Below are 18,438 nucleotides of genomic sequence, written 5' to 3'. Positions count from 1 at the left end.
TTTCCATGAATGTCTTCCCTGCCCGTGCGTCCTTTTGAAGGTGCAAACCTGAGATCTTTGTGTGTAGGCAGGAAGGCTGTGGTACTTCATCTGCCATTTAATTTCTAGTGACAGATGAGAGAACTCTCCCTATGACTGTCCTCATTGGGTCAGCTGTTGGCTGGGGAGTTGTGGAGGGCTTCAGAAACATGAGACATGCCCTGTCACAGGCTGGCCCCACAGTTCTTTGCAGTTAGTGCTCAGAGACAGTATTCCTTTTCTTATTCTGGGCCCAGGCTGGGCTGGGGGCTGGGCCCCCCCTAGGCTGGGAAGGCACCCTTGTTCTGCCTGCTCCCCTGCCTGCCGTGCAGGAGAGCACCCACCACAGAGCCCAGCCCAAGGTTGGCACTTCGTATGTTTTTTTCTTTTTTAGTGAATAAAAAATGTTATTTAACTTATTGTTAGGTGAGGGAACCAGTATGATGTTATGACTGGTTCAAGGGAGAGTCCAAAGAATTTAGAAGTAGATGCAGAACTGGTCAGTGTCCGTGGGACAGTCACTGACAGCACCTCCACCAGAGAAATGCCTCAGCACTTCTGTGGATGCGAATCCCGTGCGTTGCCATCACTGTTCTCCCACCTGCAGAGTTGCCGGACGGCTCAAGGGCAACGGAAGGTGCAGCCCCTATAGGATCTGGTAATCGGAGGAGCGCACTAGACCCTGTACTGTACTTGTGGTCTTCCTCCTCTTTCAGAGTCTGTCACCCCTTTCTCTGACGAGGTCACGGTGGGGATGAGAGGTGGGAAGGAAGGGCTGAGGACCATTCCAGGTTTGCCTGCGGTTTCCCACTCTCCCTAGTTTTTGGGGCTTTTGTGGAGGAGACCCATGTCCCTGGTGGCCACAGTATCTGCGGGTATCACTCCTGGCTCTTCACTTTACTTTCTGCTCAGCTGTCATTACTGTAAGTGGAGCTATCATGTACATAATGTAAGGTGACATGCTTGATCTGTTTGGGCCGTGACCACTGACCACACGCCTGTTGTGCACCAGGGTTCCCCTTGGGTTCTGGGGGTCCAGAGGTGTGTGGCTGTGAGCCTGCCCTGTCTTTTTCACCCGTAACTTCCTGTCCCCATGCAGACTTGCTGAAAAGTTCTGAGGAGTCCCTTTCTCTTGCCCACACAGCTCTCCACCTCCCAACCCACCTCACTTTTTCTGCCCTCTTTGTTCTAAGAATGTACACCCTGCGGAGGTCAGGCTGCTGATTTTGGAGAACATCCTTCTGAACCCTGCTTATGACATCTACCTGATGGTGGGGACCTCCATTCGCTACAAGGTGCAGAAGATCAGGCAAGGAAAGATTACAGGTGCGTCCTGATTCAGCTTGCTAATTGTGGCAAAAGGCTTACCTTTTTCTTATTGTGATAATATAACCTAACATAAAACTTATCATTTTAACTATTTTTAAGTGTCCAGCTCAGTGGCATTAAGTACAGTCACACTGCTGTGCAGCCATCCCCACCATCGAGTCACAGAACGCTCCTCATCTTGTAGAACTGAAAGTCTGAAATAACAAGTGTTGTCAAGGATGTGGCAGAAGGGGAGCCCATTTGGTGGGACTGCAAACTGGTGCAGTCACCGTGGAAGACAGCAGGGAGTTTCCTCAAAATAAAAATAGAAATAACATCTACGTCTGGGTGCTTACTCAAAGAAAAAATACACAAAGATATATGCACCCCTCTGTTCACCGCAGCATTATTTACAACAGCTAAGATAGGGAAGCAACCTGAGTGTCCATCCATAGAGGAATGGATAAAGATGGGGTACATATATACGATGGAATATTATTCAGCCATAAAAACAAATGAAATCTTGCCATTTGTGACAACTTGGATGGATCTAGAGGGTATTATGCTGAGTGAAATGAGTCAGAGAAAGACAGATACTGTATGATCTCACTTGTATGTGAAATCTAAAAAACAAAACAAATGAATGAACAAAGCAGAAATGGACTCAGTCAGAGAGCACAAACTGGGACAGGGAGATGGGAGAAGTAAATGACGGACATAGGAGGAACAACAAACAAAAAATCCTGAAGCTCTGTCCCACTGAACACTAACTCTCCACTTGCCCTCTCTCCAACCTCTGAAACCCCTATCCTTTGTCTCTATGATTTAATGACTCTGGGTACCTCATGTAGTAGCGTCATATAGCATTTGTCCTTTTGTGACTGGCTTCTTTTACTTAGTACAGTGTCTTCAAGATTCATGCATGTTGTAGCCTGTGTCAGAATTTGCTTCCTTTTTAAGGCTGAGTAGTTTGCCATTGCGTGGAAGGACCACAGTTTGTTTAGCCATTCATCTGTCAGTGGGCACTTGGGTTGCTTCCTCCTTCTGGCCATTGTGAGTACTGCTGCTGTGAGCATGGGTGAGCAAATATCTCTCTGAGACCCTGCTTTCCCTCCTTTTGCGTGTATATCCCTTTTATTTATTTATTTATTTATTTATATTTTCTTGAAGAACATTATGTTTACTAGGCTCTCCCCTACCCCAAGTCCCCCCCACAAACCCCATTACACTCACTGTCCATTAGCATAGTAAAATGTTGTAAAATCACTACTTGTCTTCTCTGTGTTGCAAAGCCCTCCCCTTCCCCCCACCCCCCACATTATATATGCTAATCATAATACCCCCTTTCTTCTTTCCCACCCTTATCCCTCCCTACCCTCCCATTCTCCCCAGTCTCTTTCCCTTTGGTAACTGTTAGTCCATTCTTGGGTTCTGTGATTCTGCTGCTGTTTTGTTCCTTCAGTTTTTCTTTTGTTCTTATACTCCACAGATGAGTGAAATCATTTGGTATTTGTCTTTCTCCACTTGGCTTATTTCACTGAGCATAATACCCTCTAGCTCCATCCATGTTGTTGCAAATGGTAGGATTTGTTTTCTTCTTATGGCTGAATAATATGCCATTGTGTATATGTATCACATCTTGTTTATCCATTCATCTACTGATGGACACTTAGGTTGCTTCCATTTCTTGGCTATTGTAAATAGTGCTGCGATAAACATAGGGGTGCATATGTCTTTTTCAAACTGGAGTGCTGCATCCTTAGGGTAAATTCCTAGAAGTGGAATTCCTGGGTCAAATGGTAAGTCTATTTTGAGCATTTTGAGGAACCTCCATATTGCTTTCCACAGTGGTTGAACTAATTTACATTCCCACCAGCAGTGTAGGAGGGTTCCCCTTTCTCCGCAAACTCGCCAACATTTGTTGTTGTTTGTCTTTTGGATGTTGGGCATCCTAACTGGTGTGAGGTGATATCTCATTGTGGTTTTAATTTGCATTTCTCTGATAACTAGCGATGTGGAGCATCTTTTCATGTGTCTGTTGGCCATCTGTATTTCTTCTTTGGAGAACTGTCTGTTCAGCTCCTCTGCCCATTTTTTAATTGGATTATTTGCTTTTTGTTTATTGAGGAGCTTGAGCTCTTTATATATTTTGGATGTCAAGCCTTTATCGGATCTGTCATTTACGAAAATATTCTCCCATACGGTAGGGTACCTTTTTGTTTTATTGATGGTGTCCTTTGCTGTACAGAAGCTTTTCAGCTTAATATAGTCCCACTTGTTCATTTTTGCTTTTGTTTTCCTTGCCCGGGGAGATATATTCATGAAGAAGTCGCTAATGTTCACATCCAAGAGATTTTTGCCTATGTTTTTTTCTAAGAGTTTTATGGTTTCATGACTTACATTCAGGTCTTTGATCCATTTTGAATTTACTTTTGTGAATGGGGTTAGACAGTGATCCAGTTTCATTCTCTTACATGTAACTGTCCAGTTCTGCCAGCACCATCTGTTGAAGAGACTGTCAGTTCCCCATTGTATGTCCATGGCTCCTTTATTGAATATTAATTGACCATATATGTTTGGGTTAATGTCTGGAATCTCTAATCTGTTCCACTGGTCTGTGGCTCTGTTCTTGTGCCAGTACCAAATTGTCTTGATTACTATGGCTTTGCAGTAGAGCTTGAAGTTGGGGAGTGAGATCCCCCCCACTTTATTCTTCTTTCTCAGGATTGCTTTGGCTATTCGGGATCTTTGGTCTTTCCATATGAAATTTTGGACTATTTGTTCCAGTTCATTGAAGAATGTTGTTGGTAATTTGATAGGGATTGCATCAAATCTATATATTGCTTTGGGCAGGATGGCCATTTTGATGATATTAATTCTTCCTCGCCAGGAGCATGGGATGAGTTTCCATTTGTTAGTGTCCTCTTTAACTTCTCTTAAGAGTGTCTTATAGTTTTCAGGGTATAGGTCTTTTACTTCTTTGGTTAGGTTTATTCCTAGGTATTTTAATCTTTTTGATGCAATTGTGAATGGAATTGTTTTCCTGATTTCTCTTTGTATTGGCTCATTGTTAGTGTATAGGAAAGCCACAGATTTCTGTGTGTTAATTTTGTATCCTGCAACTTTGCTGTATTCCGATATCAGTTCTATGGAGTCTTTAGGGTTTTTTATGTACAGTATCATGTCATCTGCAAATAGTGGCAGTTTAACTTCTTCTTTACCAATCTGGATTCCTTGTATTTCTTTGTTTTGTCTAATTGCCGTGGCTAGGACCTCCAGTACTATGTTAAATAACAGTGGGGAGAGTGGGCATCCCTGTCTTGTTCCCGATCTCAGAGGAAAAGCTTTCAGCTTCTCGCTGTTAAGTATGATGTTGGCTGTGGGTTTATCGTATATGGCCTTTATTATGCTGAGGTACTTGCCCTCTATTCCCATTTTGCTGAGAGTTTTTATAATGAATGGATGTTGAATTTTTTTTTTTTTTTGAGAGGGCATCTCTCATATTTATTGATCATATGGTTGTTAACAACAATAAAATTCTGTATAGGGGACTCAATGCACAATCATTAATCAACCCCAAGCCTAATTCTCAACAGTCTCCAATCTTCTGAAGCATAACGAATAAGTTCTTACATGGTGAACAAATTCTTACATAGTGAATAAGTTCTTACATGGTGAACAGTACAAGGGCAGTCATCACAGAAACTTTCAGTTTTGATCACGCATTATGAACTATAAACAATCAGGTCAAATATGAATATTCGTTTGATTTTTATTTTATTTTATTTTTTTTTTATTTTTTTTTTTTTATTTTTTTTTTTAGGAGAGCAAGGTACAGGCTTTTATTTAGAGATACAGTGAAAGAACAGAGCTCCCGGCTCACGCCAGGAGGGGACAAGAGAGTCCTCGTTTGATTTTTATACTTGATTTATATGTGAATCCCACATTTCTCCCTTATTATTATTATTATTATTATTTTTTAATAAAATGCTGAAGTGGTAGGTAGATGCAAGATAAAGGTAGAAAACATAGTTTAGTGCTATAAGAAGGCAAATGTAGATGATCAGGTGTGTGCCTATGGACTAAGTATTAATCTAAGCTAGACAAGGGCAACAAAACAAATGGATGTTGAATTTTGTCGAATACTTTTTCAGCATCTGTGGAGATGATCTTGTGGTTTTTGTCTTTCTTTTTGTTAATGTGGTGGATGATGTTGATGGATTTTCGAATGTTGTACCATCCTTGCATCCCTGGGATGAATCCCACTTGGTCATGGTGTATGATCCTTTTGATATATTTTTGAATTCAGTTTGCTAATATTTTATTGAGTATTTTTGCATCTACGTTCATCAGGGATATTGGTCTATAATTTTCTTTTTTGGTGGGGTCTTTGCCTGGTTTTGGTATTAGGGTGATGTTGGCTTCATAGAATGAGTTTGGGAGTATTTCCTCCTCTTGTATTTTTTGGAAAACTTTAAGGAGAATGGGTATTACATCTTCTCTGTATGTCTGATAAAATTCCGAGGTAAATCCATCTGGCGTGGGGGTTTTGTTCTTGGGTAGTTTTTTGATTACCACTTCAATTTCTTTGCTAGTAATTGGTTTGTTTAGATTTTGTGTTTCTTCCTTGGTCAGTCTTGGAAGGTTGTATTTTTCTAGGAAGTTGTCCATTTCTTCTAGGTTTTCCAGCTTCTTAGCATATAGGTTTTCATAGCATTCTCTAATAATTCTTTGTATTTCTTTTGGGTCCGTCGTGATATTTCCTTTCTCATTCTAATTCTGTTGATGTGTGTTGATTCTCTTTTTCTCTTAAGTCTGGCTAGAGGCTTATCTATTTTGTTTATTTTCTCAAAGAACCAGCTCTTGGTTTCATTGATTTTTTCTATTGTTTTATTCTTCTCAATTTTGTTTATTTCTTCTCTGATCTTTATTATGTCCCTCCTTCTGCTGACTTTAGGCCTCATTTGTTCTTCTTTTTCCAATTTTGATAATTGTGACGTTAGACTATTCATTTGGGTTTGTTCTTCCTTCTTGAAATATGCCTGGATTGCTATATACTTTCCTCTTTAAGACTGCTTTCGCTGCATCCCACAGAAGTTGGGGCTTTGTGTTGTTGTTGTCATTTATTTCCATAGATTGCTGGATCTCCATTTTAATTTGGTCGTTGATCCATTGACTATTTAGAAGCGTGTTGTTAAGCCTCCATGTGTTTGTGAGCCTTTTTGCTTTCTTTGTACAATTTATTTCTAGTTTTATACCTCTGTCGTCTGAAAAGTTGGTTGGTAGGATTTCAATCTTTTTGAATTACTGAGGCTCTTTTTGTGGCCTAGTATGTGGTCTCTTCTGGAGAATGTTCCATGTGCACTTGAGAAGAATGTGTATCCTGTTGCTTTTGGGTGTAGAGTTCTATAGATGTCTATTAGGTCCATCTGTTCTAGTGTGCTGTTCAGTGCCTCTGTGTCCTTACTTATTTTCTGTCTGGTGGATCTGTCCTTTGGAGTGAATGGTGTGTTGAAGTCTCCTAAAATGAATGCATTGCAGTCTGTTTCCTCCTTTAGTTCTGTTAGTATTTGTTTCACATATGCTGGTGCTCCTTTGTTGGGTGCATATATATAATGGTTATATCCTCTTGTTGGACTGAGCCCTTTATCATTATGTAATGTCCTTCTTTATCTCTTGTCCCTTTCTTTGTTTTGAAATCTATTTTGTCTAATACTAGTACTGCAACACCTGCTTTTTTCTCCCTATTGTTTGCATGAAATATCTTTTTCCATCCCTTGACTTTTAGTCTGTGCATGTCTTTGGGTTTGAGATGAGTCTCTTGTAAGCAGCATATAGATGGGTCTTGTTTTTTTATCCATTCAGTGACTCTATGTCTTTTGATTGGTGCATTAAGGCCATTTACATTTAGGGTGATCATCGATAGGTATGTACTTATTGCCATTTCAGGCTTTAGATTCGTGGTTACCAAAAGTTCCAGGTTATTTTCCTTACTATCTAAGAGTCTAACTTAACGCACTTAGTATGCTGTTACAAACACAATCTAAAGGTTCTTTTCTATTTCTCCTCCTTTTTCTTCCTCCTTCATTCTTTATATATTAGGTATCAAATTCTATACTTTTTCTCTGTCCCTTGATTGACTTTGGGGATAGTCTATTTAATTTTGCATTTGCCTCGCAATCAGCTGCTCCACCCTCCCTACCATGATTTTACTACATCTGGTGACAGGTATCCAACCCTAGGAACACTTCCAACTATACCAGTTCCTCCAAAATAGACTGCAGAGATGGTTTGTGGGGGGTAAACTCTCTCAGCTTTTGCTTATCTGGAAATTGTTTAATCCCCCCTTCAAATTTAAATGATAATCTTGCCAGATAAAGTAATCTTGGTTCCAGGCCCTTCTGCTTCATGGCATTAAATACATCATGCCACTCCCTTCTGGCCTGTAAGGTTTCTGCTGAGAAGTCTGATGTTAGTCTGATGGGCTTTCCTTTGTATGTAATCTTATTTCTGCCTCTGGCTGCTTTTAACAGTCTGTTCTTATCCTTGATCTTTGCCATTTTAATTGCTGTGTGTCTTGGTGTTGTCTTCCTTGGGTCCCTTGTGTAGGGGGATCTGTGGATCTCCATGGCCTGAGAGACTATCTCCTTCCCCAGATTGGGGGAGTTTTCAGCAACTACCTCCTCAAAGACACTTTCTATCCCTTTCTCTCTCTTCTTCTTCTTCTGGTACCCCTATAATGCGAATATTGTTCCGCTTGGATTGGTCACACAGTTCTCTCAATATTCTTTTTCATTTTTAGAGATCCTTTTTTCTCTCTGTGCCTCAGCTTCTTTGTATTCCTCTTCTCTACTTTCTATTTCATTTAGTGTCTCCTCCACCGTATCCAGCCTGCTTTTAATACCCTCCATTGTGCTCTTCAACGGTTGGATCTCTAACCTGAATTATTCCTGAGTTCTTGGATGTCTCTCCGTACCTTCATTAGGATGTTGATTATTTTTATTTTGAACTCCCTTTCAGGAAGAGTAATGAGGTCCATATCATTTAAATCTTTCTCGGGAGTTGTATTAACAATTTTACTATGGACAAGGTTCCTTTGGCATTTCATGTTTGTATATGGCGCCCTCTAGTATCCAGAAGCTCTATTCTGGAGCCGCTCAGCCCCTGAAGCAATGTCAGGGGTTGCAGGGGAGCAGTACTGGGGGGTAGGAAAGAGGTGTTCCCCACCTCTTGGCTCCTGTGCCTGTCTCCACTGCCTGAGCCAGTGGGCTGGGCACACAGGTTTAAGTTTTTGTCCCAGAGCAGCCAGATATGGATCCCTACTTTCCACAAGCAGCCGGGATCCCAGTCTCCCCAGGAACTCTGCCTGTATTAACTTTCCAACCCGATAGTCACGCGAGTCTCATGAAAGCCCCATGAAATGTAGGTTTGTGCTCCCAGCCTAGATCTCCGGAGCCAGGTATTCAGCAGTCCCAAGCCTTCTACTCCCTCCCTGCTCCATTTCTCTTCCTCCCGCTAGTCAGCTGGGGTTGGGGAAGGGGCTCGGGTCCCGTGGAGCCACAGCTCTGGTATGTTACCCCGTTCACTGAGGTCTGCTCTTTTCTCCAGGTGTGTGCGGTCTGATGTGTCCTCTTTCCTGTTGCTCTCTCAGAATTAGTTGCGCCAATTAAAATTTCTAATTGTATCCAGTTTTAGGAGGAAGCCTCTGTCTCTCCTCTCATGCCGCCATCTTTAATCTATCCCTCTGTTTTTAAAATGTCAGAAGCCATGAGCTTCGCCCTGGACTGGGTTTTGCCCTTGGTCTGCCCCTGACTGCTGGGCAGCCTTAGCAAGGCACCGTCCCCCTTTGGGCCTCAGTTTCTCCACTGGAGCTCTTCAGGCCCCTCTGCCCATGCTGTGAGGGCAGAATGAATTAATGGATGTGGATTCATTCTAGAAATTCTAAAGCTCTGTGTACATGAGGTACACTTTGCATAGTACATGTTCTTAATGTAGCACCAATTCTCTAAGAATTTTTCTTCTTCTTCTTACTGTTTTCTTCAAAGTTTACACGTTTCATAGAGTACAGGATGTCAAGAGTCTCGGGTATGAATGAGAGTCTTGCACTTGGGACCCGTCCATCTGAAGTCTTTGACATGTGCCTGGGCAGATGTCTCCCCAGGTTGGCCACTCCATCTGTGATGCAGGGTATTGTTTAAGAAGTGTGTAGAGGCTTCAGCATCCAAGAAACTTGGGTTTTGTTCCATAGATGGGGTCCTGAAAGGCACTGCCTCAACTGAGAGCAGTGGGTCAGAGCATGTTGCCCCTCAGAGGACCACGGAAGCTGAGAACAGGCCCCTCGCCTGTGGGCCCAGTTCTCTCCAACATAGGGTGTCTGCTGGCTGGAAGACAGCAGACTAGTGATTCCCGAGTGTCCCTGGGTGCTGGGCTGGCTGCACCTGGCTCTTCTGCATGTTCACCTTGGAAGTGGTGAGGATTTGGTTAAGGAGGGGTGACTTAATAAGGCAATCCAAAGAGCTCACCTTAAATTAATTCAGATGCCATGGCCTGGAGGAGCAGCTCCTCCCAGCTACCCAGAAAACTGCAGATTTGGTCACTGACCTCCTACAGAAGTCAAAGAATTAGGGCCCATGAAGATACTCCAGGGTGGGAAAGGGAAATGTCACCTCCCTTTCATCACTGGCATAATGAGATGGAAAATTCCTCCCAAAGCCTGATGAGCCTGCTTGGCATGGGACTGGAGTGGACTTCAGGCTATGCTTTGGAAGAGCTGAGCCAGCAAGGGTCCACCATGAACCAGATAAACAAATGAAAATTCACTGACCAGTGTTTTAGATGGATTGTTTATTTTTTTAATTGAGATGTAATTCATATCACTGGCATTTTTAACAAGTTTACTAGACAGGAAAGTCCGGGGGCATGAATTACAGCAGATACCTATCTTGCACAGCCCTGCAGAAGGCTCAAAGAATTATAGGCTAAAGGACAGTTATGTGGACTAATTAAGATGCAGATCATTATAACCCCAGATTTATTCTTTGTTTTTTTTTTCACTTTTTCTTCTTTAAAAATGTCATTTTTCTTCTTTACTTCTGTATTTTTATTTCCTTTATGTCTGCCTTCCTTCGTCTATTTCATGGCTTGCTTTCTTGCAAGCCCATCTATCAAGCACCTCCCGTGTGCCAGCACTCTGCTGGGTGCTGCCTATGCGGTGGTCAGCAGAGCTGCCCAGGTGCCTGCCCTTCTGGAGCACACAGTCCAGTGCAGGACAAAAACAGTCAATCCAGTGATGGTCCTGCGAACGTCTGTGCAGTGGGGGGCAGGTGAGGGAGCAAAGGAGCTCTCGGAGCAGGGTATCTGTGCTGCCTGCAGGGCAGCATTTCTAGTGGGAGCCGTGGTCTCTATCAGTCCTGCCAGTGTTTGAGTTATGTGCTGACATGACTGGCGCAGTAATCATTAGAGCAAAACGTGGGAAGGATATGCAGGCTGAAGGAACTGGTCTCTGAAAAGAACTTGAGTGATTGGAATGGAAATTACTGAAACGAAATGTGGTGAGGTTTGGAAACCCAACTGCATGGACGCATGTTGGGCTGGGGTTCCTGTGTCAAAGGCTCCACTGTTTGAAGGAACTTGGAACCCAGTATACCTTTAGGCGGTGGCTGCCCAGAACTAATGCACGCTGAGCTGGCGTGAGCAGGGGCCGGAGTCCAGAGGCCAGGGAGAGTGACTCTCTGTCATCCTGGGCTCAGACCCGGCTCCCTAGGAGTTCAGTCCCTGGGTGGAGTTGTCATCCCCAGGGATGTGTTGGTCTTCCCTGGAGCCTACATGGGCTGAGGGGTTAGGGAACTCTGACAATTAGAAGCACATCTGAATGGTCAGTTATGGTCAGGAGAGGTCATATCACATTCTTTGTGGGCCTCCTGGCCTACAGAGGGGAAGCCTGTTACCCTCTGCAGATGGTAGCAGGACTTGTTTGGGGCCTCAGGAACACACTTTCTCTGTTTGTGAACAGTGACTTAACATCTGCAAAGCTTCTCATGTTTGGTGCCTTGTACAGGTGTGAGTTCTACATTACTAGGTATATTTAAGTAGCTTATCAAACAAGTCCCTCATTTTCATTGTCTTAGGATTTTGTAAATTTGGTTACATTGGTGCTGTGCAAGATCGTTTGAGAGTCACTATATTCATTTCCCAAATTGGCCTTATTTATCTGGAGAACTTTAAACAAGGGAGGAAGCTAATGCTTTTTTTGTAAAACAGCGTGGAATAATACTGCTTTATTGAGCCATGGTGTCATCTTACTATTATGGCATGTGTCCTTGATACCCTGTGGCCATCTCCTAAACACTGGGGGCATTGTCTGCAAGAACCACAGTCCTGTGTGGCTCAGCTTCTGTCAGTTAACTAAGACAAGGAAGTAGGCTGTATGTACTCTAAGGGATTCTCTTCCCACCCTGCACTGATATCTGGAGGGCCTGTTCAGACACAGAGTACTGGGCCCTCCCACAGAGTTTGACCCAGCAGGGCTCGACTTTGCAGTTATCTGCAATTCCCAGGGGTTGCTGATAGTCAGGGACCTCACTTTGAGAATCCTTTGCTCTAGAGCAAATTCTTGGGGACTCACTGGTATATGCAAGACACCCTAGGACAGGAAACAGGCAAGTCGTCTCCCTTTCAGAATTCCTGGGAGTTGTGAAGGGTGCTCTGTGTCACACTCCTCCGGTGTCCTTGCCCTGGGTGGCTTCCACAGCAAGCCCTGAGCTGGAGGAATGGTGAGCTGGGAAACTGGCCATGGCTCTCCACACACTCTTCCTCTCTCTTGCTGGAGGACTGGAATGTGGTCGTGCCTGTGGGCTCAGTGAGTGGGTTACTCGGTGGGAAATTTGACAGACTAGTCACAGGGCGTGCAGCAGTGGTCATGCTCTGAGACTTTGGTTTGACTCCCGGCTCTGCTGCTCACCCACTGTGGGGCCACGAGCAAGCTCCTCACCTTGATTTCCACAGTTCCTGCAGCCCTAAGATGTAGGCATCAGTTGTACCACTTTCAAGGGTTGTTTTGGGGTAAGTTGGGGGTAACGTACACATACAACACCTAGCATAGTCCTGCCACATCTTGATTTCTCGGTCAGCAGTAGCCATTCATTTCACAAGTGCTAAAAGAGCTGTGATCTCTACCGTACAGGGAGTGGAAGATTGACACGGGGGTGGATTTAATAGAACCTGTTATTTCACAGGGAAATTGTTTTTCTTTCTGACCCAGTTTGGTTGAGTTCTCTTCCACAACATGACACAGAGCAGGGAACCACTGATGGACAGTCTAATAGCAACAGAGAAAATTATTTGCAAATTATAGACCCAGCTCCCGAAAGCCAGTGAGAGACCATGGACAGCGCCTTTTTGGAAACACCCCAGAGGATGCACAGTAGTAAACCCCACCCTGGACTCCTCAGTGTACAAGCAGAGTTCACTTATTTCTGAGATGAACAGAAAAGGCTCTAATGCTGGTATTCTGCAAGCAGTCGGCAATTTAAGTCAGAAGCTGGGTTTAATTAAAAAAAAAAGCAGCTAACGTCAGTAACAAAAAAAAACTGATTGCCTCTGAAAATTCATGGAGAGTGTCCACAGGCATAGAGAATAAAGTTAAAATTTAAAGTGTTGGGAAAAATTAGGCCAACAAAATAAAATCAACCAGGTGTACTGACAGCAGGGTCCAGGGACTCTGGGTGGGGCTGACGTACTGGCTTCTAACATTTCCTATCCTTGTTCTCTCTCTGCCACTGTGTATTTTTTTCTGTTCTGCGTGACCAGAACTTTCAATGCCTTCCGATCAGTATGAACTGCAGCTTCAAAACAACACCCCAGGCCCTGAGGGAGACCCAGGCCGGCCTGTGGCCGTCTTGGCCCAGGACACATCCACGGTCACTGCGGTGCAGCTGGGACAGAGCAACCTGGTCCTCGGCCACAGGAATATCCTTTTCCCAGGCCAGCTCACGCGCATACACACATCCTGTGTGCAGAAGATCTACTGTTTGGAAGTCAAGTCATTTTTCTCCCTGAAAGCTTGGCTAGGCTAAAAATAGCCCTGTTTTCCCTCAAGGTCTGAAAATCAGAAAGAACTGAAATAGCAATGCGGCTGAGAGAATTGCTCACCTCTGGATGACTCATGGAGGGCTCCTGGGATGAGGGGGTGGCGGGTGCCAAGCCCCACTTCTTCTCTGACCCCAGCGGCCTCCTCCAAGCGCCCTGGTGTGTGGGTTGACCCTGTCCCAGACTTGTCCTTGTGCCCTGTGTGCTCTCCAGTGTCCCTTGCAGGGATCCCCCTCTCCTAGTATAGAAGGTGCGGTGCAGCCTCTGATTCTGGAAAATGGCTTTGCCTCACCTCGGCCTCAGGCAGGTGGGGCTTTCATCCCCTCTTCTGTTCGTGGGATGTCTGGGTGGTAAGCAAGCCACCTGAGCCGAGCAGAGGCCTACCAACTGGTTTATTTGCCATTTTATGTTTTTTCCTTAATTAAGAATCCAGGTATCCGCATGCAGGGTGCTTCCAGGTTACCCAACAGCACTGTCTACGTGGTTGAGCCTGGATACCTGGGTGAGTGTGGGCATCCTGAGTCTTCCTGGACGCTGCTCCTTTGAGATTACAGGAGTGAAAAAATAAAATGAGAGCAGTGGCTCCCCAGAAAATGCTTCCCTCTGGCCAGTGGGGAGGCTGGGACCATCAACACCCCCCACCCTTGCTGGGCTGCTTCCCAGTCCTTCCCCCATTGGCACATAGAAACCGAGGGTGGACTGAGGTCAGGTGGGGGCCGGCTTGGCAAGGAGCGAAAGGATAGGGCAGAGTGGGGAGGGCTGTGTCTCCTCCCGGTCTGTCTTTGTGCCAGGCCTGACCATGGCTGTGGACTGTGGGAGGCTGGGCACCCAGAGGCCAGCTCAGTTACGAGGGGTCCCTGCGGTGACACGGCAGTTGGTAGATGTCTTTGCAGGAAGGAGAGTGAGACATTTGAGAGGAAGGGAGGAATCTGTAGCCGTGAAGAATCCAGAGGGGCAGAGCCAGGGCCCGGGAGCTGCTGGGCATCCCCCTCTCACCTCTGGATGACTCACTGGAGGGCTCCTGGGATGAGGGTGGCAGGAACCAAGCCTCACTTCTCTGGCACCTGTGGCCTCCGAGCGCCCTGGCGTGTGGGTTGACCCTGTCCCAGACCTGTCCTCGTGCCCCGTGTGCTCTCCAGTGTCCCTTGCAGAGATCCCCCTTTGCCAGTATAGGAAGCGTGGGTTCGGCCTCTGATTCTGGAAAATGGCTTTGCCTCACCTTGGCCTCCGGCAGGGGGGCTTTCATCCCCTCTTCTGTCTGTGTAATTTCTGGGTGGTAAGCAAGCCACCTGAGCCAAGTGGAGAGAACCATTTGAGAGATGTCCAGACACATGTGTCACCCTGGGGCACCTGTGCCTCCTTTGTCTGAGCTGACTCACCAGGTCAGGTCACAGGAGTGGTTCAGGCAAGAGAGCATTTGACTGAAGTGCAGCAGACCCTGCGGTCCTCATGGTCGCCACCACGCGAGATTGCTGTTTGGTGCGGCCCAAGCTGACAATGTGGTGACACCCTGTGTGTCTCAGGAGTTTCATTTACTCAGAAACATTTTCTTGGTATTTTTCATCTGCTGGGCACTGGAATTCTGGAGAAAGGCAGATGGGTCCTGTGCCTGCATTTGCCAGGTGAGGTCACAAATGCACTGCCAGGACAGTGGAGAGGAGTGACACGTGTGTGCAGAGGAAAAGCTTCTGGGAGGTGGTATTTGAGGCAGGCATTTTCTCAGAAGCCGCTGTTTCATGGGTAGGTCAGCCTGGCCGAGGGAACAGCTCAGGCAAAGGTGCGGAGGGAGAAAGCACGTGGCATCACGGGGGTCAGTGAGCAACCTCGTGTGTGGGAGAAGATAGCAAGGACAGCAGAGTGGAGCGAGCAGTGCCAGGCCTCAGTGTAGACTGCTGTGCGTTCAGAGTGCAGACCTACTGTGCATTCAGAGTGTAGACTCACTGTGCATTCAGAGTGTAAACTCACTACAGATTCAGTGTGTAGATGTACTGTGGACAGTCTTGAATGAGCCCCTGAGCAGCCAGTTTAGGATATATTTGGGTTTGGTCCTGGGGAATCTGAGGGCTCAGGCCTGATGGTGGACAGTAGGTCTCCCATCATTAGTAGCTGTTCCTTGTCCCTGGAGGCATGCAGGGTGAGTGCCTGTGGGCATCCAGGTGAGGGATTGTGGGCCCTTCAGGTGAGGGGCAATGGGTCTTCCAGGTGAGGGGTTGTGGACCCTCTGGGTGAGGAGTTGTGGGCCCTCTGGGTGAGGGATTGTGGGCCCTCTGGGTGAGGGGTTGTGGGTGTCTGGGTGAGGGTTTGTGGGTCCTCCGGGTGAGGGTTTGTGGGTCCTCCGGGTGAGGGGTTGTGGGCCCTCTGGGTGAGGGGTTATGGGCCCTCCGGGTGAGGGATTGTTGGTCTTCCAGGTGAGGGGTTGTAGGCCCTCTGGGTGAGGGGTTGTGGGCGTCCAGGTGAGGGGTTGTGGGTCCACCAGGTGAGAGGTTGTGGGCCCTCCGGGTAAGGGATTGTGGGCGTCCAGGTAAGCGGTTGTGAGGCCATGGTGCTGAGGATGCTCGGTCCCATCCTCTTCCTCAGCTGCATGCCCCTGTGGCCTGAGTGGTTGGGCTCTGCTTCTTGCCTGTTTTCTAGGGTTCACAGTCCACCCTGGTGGCAGGTGGGTGCTCGAGACTGGCCGCCTGTATGAAATCACCACCGAAGTGCTTGACAAGTCCGGCAACAAGGTCTTCCTGTCGGATGTGAGTCCCTGCGTCAGACCCTGCTGGGTGGCAAAGTGGAAAGTGTCCCCCCGGGGCAGCTGCCCTGTGAGCAACCCCTGAAGCAGCAGGGGCTCCCATGAGTTTGGGTGCTGCTGGGTCCATGGGAGACACTACTGTGGGATTCCCAGGGCATCTCAAGACCCTGGAAGCCTGTGGGTCTGCACACGGCAGCCCTACTCCTGGCAGGGCTGGAGCAGGGAGCAGAGGCCACAGGCAGCAGGGTTCTGGGAGGTGGTGATGGGCCGTGCCAGCCAGCGGCCCCCCGCTACCTTCCTGTTAACCTGGGGACTTCACAGTGCTGAGAATCCGTCATTCTCTGCTCTGCAGAGCTTTGGGGGCACTTCATGACCTTCTCCCTGCAGGGTCAGGAACGCCTATCACTCTCCAGAGGCCCCACGTGACTGAGGCCAACCACGGGTAGCTTTCTGGCTCTGGAAGGGAGCTTCAGACCAAAGGGCAGATGGAGAGGCATCTCGGCCCTTGTTGGTCCCCTTTGAGACTTTCCCAGGATCACTGGTAGAACATCCCTGATTTTCCTGGTGGAGTCTGCGATTTTAGAAGGAGACGAGGTTCCCTCTTTGGATGCTTTGCAGAAGTGATTGTTTTCCTCATGTTTTGAAACAGAAATGTGGTTGATTACTGTTTGGGAAGCTAGCGCTAGGGGCTTTTCATGTATTTTTTTTTGTATTTGGTAATTTCCTGGTTGGGACCTCTTAGTCTGAGAAAGCCAGCAGTTGGCTTCAGACTTCCCTGAGGGGCACACAGGCAACCACAAGGGCCCAGGCCATTGGGTCATGCAGTGAGGGGTCAAAGGACAGAGCTGAGGTCCAGGACCTCGTCCAGGCTGTCTGATGGCTTTGAAGGCCCCTGGGCTTGTCCTGGCCACACCTGTGGGTCCTGTTTCTCTTTCCGACACTGACTTTGCTGAGCTGTCACAGAAACACTTTTCTCTGATCCTCCTGCCTCGCATTCTAGAACATCCGCATTGAAACCATGCTTCCTCCTGAGTTCTTTGAGGTGCTGGCTTCTTCCCAGAATGGGTCGTACCATCACGTCAGGGCAACAAAGAGGGGCCAGACGGCCATCGAGGCAGCTCTCACTTCCGTGGTGGACCAGGCAAGTTGGCGACCCCCGCAACTGTCCCCTAGGCACTCGTCTGGCAGAAGTGTCCACCCCAGCTGAGCGTGAGCTCTCCCCGGTATGCTGCCCGCTTGGGTGCCTGTGGGGTGCTCCTGCTTGGGGCTCACGGAAGGTGTCTGGGCTCTCCCTGTCTTCTGTCCCCACACTGGATCCCCACTTCCTGTGCCCTTTGCCAGCCCCTGTAAAGGTGAGCCTGCGCCTTCTGGGATTGGAGCTAGAAACTCTCATTGGGAAACAGTGTTGGGCCGTGTGTCCAGGAGTTTGCCAGCCAGGAGCCACGAGCATCCCTTGGGCTGTTTTGACTTCTCTGGTCCTTCAGTTTTTCTTATCCCTCCACCCCATATTTAAAGGCCATTCAATTCTAGGTGGGGGCAGTTATTTACTGATTGGAAAATTGATTTGGATGTTCTCATCTTCCTCCCCTGCACAAAACCTCTCCTGGACCTGTAAGAGGCTACAGGAGGAAGTGGTCTGGGAACCAGACAACAATCCCTAGCGAGCCTGCCGCTCCAGCTCTGGGGCTTTGGATGAGTTGCATTAGTGCCCCTTGCTTCAGTTTCCCCATTTGTAAAGCAGGGTGACCACTTCCATCCCATCGGGGCTGCTGAGAGGATGAAGGCAGGCGGCCTTTCCTTGCAGGCTGTTACAGAGCAGGGAAAGCGTCTCCATGGAGACCGACAGGTTGCAGGGTCTCTGGCATCTCCTTCCCTCTCCCTCAGTCACAAAGTCTACCCTTGTGACCAGGTCCCTGGGAAGGGGTGGGGATCTGCCTGACTGGGAAAACTGCTGACGACCTGGTTGTCAGTGACGTGCAGTGTCCCTACTTCCTTGTAGGATGGAGGGGTCCACACGTTACGGGTGCCTGTGTGGAACCAGCAGGAGGTGGAAATTCACATCCCCATCACCCTCTATCCCAGCATCCTGACGTTTCCGTGGCAACCAAAGACAGGCGCCTATCAGTACACAATAAAGGTAATTGTGAGACCCTTTGGGTGTTTCCATAGGATTGGGCCTTTTGTCCATTCTGTTCCTTCTAGTGGTTGGAGAGGATTTAAAATCAGAGTCTTATGCTTTCTGTATTTTCTAAGGTTTCCATTTCAGCAGTGTATGGTAATCAGGAAAAACT

The 18,438-nt window shown here is 47.1% G+C and overlaps 1 protein-coding gene across 3 annotated transcripts in view; it reads left to right on the top strand.

Annotated features, from left to right (window-relative positions):
- NUP210 (nucleoporin 210) overlaps nucleotides 1–18,438 on the top strand; it is a 114,861-nt gene that overhangs the window by 31,733 nt on the left and 64,690 nt on the right. For all 3 annotated transcript variants that reach the window (XM_036911497.2, XM_036911498.2, XM_036911500.2), the window contains exons 6-11: nucleotides 1,212–1,344; nucleotides 13,135–13,293; nucleotides 13,847–13,915; nucleotides 16,045–16,151; nucleotides 17,148–17,288; nucleotides 18,147–18,284. In XM_036911497.2, the coding sequence (XP_036767392.2) occupies nucleotides 1,212–1,344; nucleotides 13,135–13,293; nucleotides 13,847–13,915; nucleotides 16,045–16,151; nucleotides 17,148–17,288; nucleotides 18,147–18,284 (747 nt within the window). The remainder of the gene's footprint in view (nucleotides 1–1,211; nucleotides 1,345–13,134; nucleotides 13,294–13,846; nucleotides 13,916–16,044; nucleotides 16,152–17,147; nucleotides 17,289–18,146; nucleotides 18,285–18,438) is intronic.

Source organism: Manis pentadactyla, chromosome 1, assembly GCF_030020395.1.
Source record: "Manis pentadactyla isolate mManPen7 chromosome 1, mManPen7.hap1, whole genome shotgun sequence".
Classification (NCBI taxonomy): Eukaryota; Metazoa; Chordata; class Mammalia; order Pholidota; family Manidae; genus Manis; species Manis pentadactyla.
Note: the sequence above shows the minus strand (reverse complement) of the source record. Positions and strands in the feature narration are given on the sequence as shown.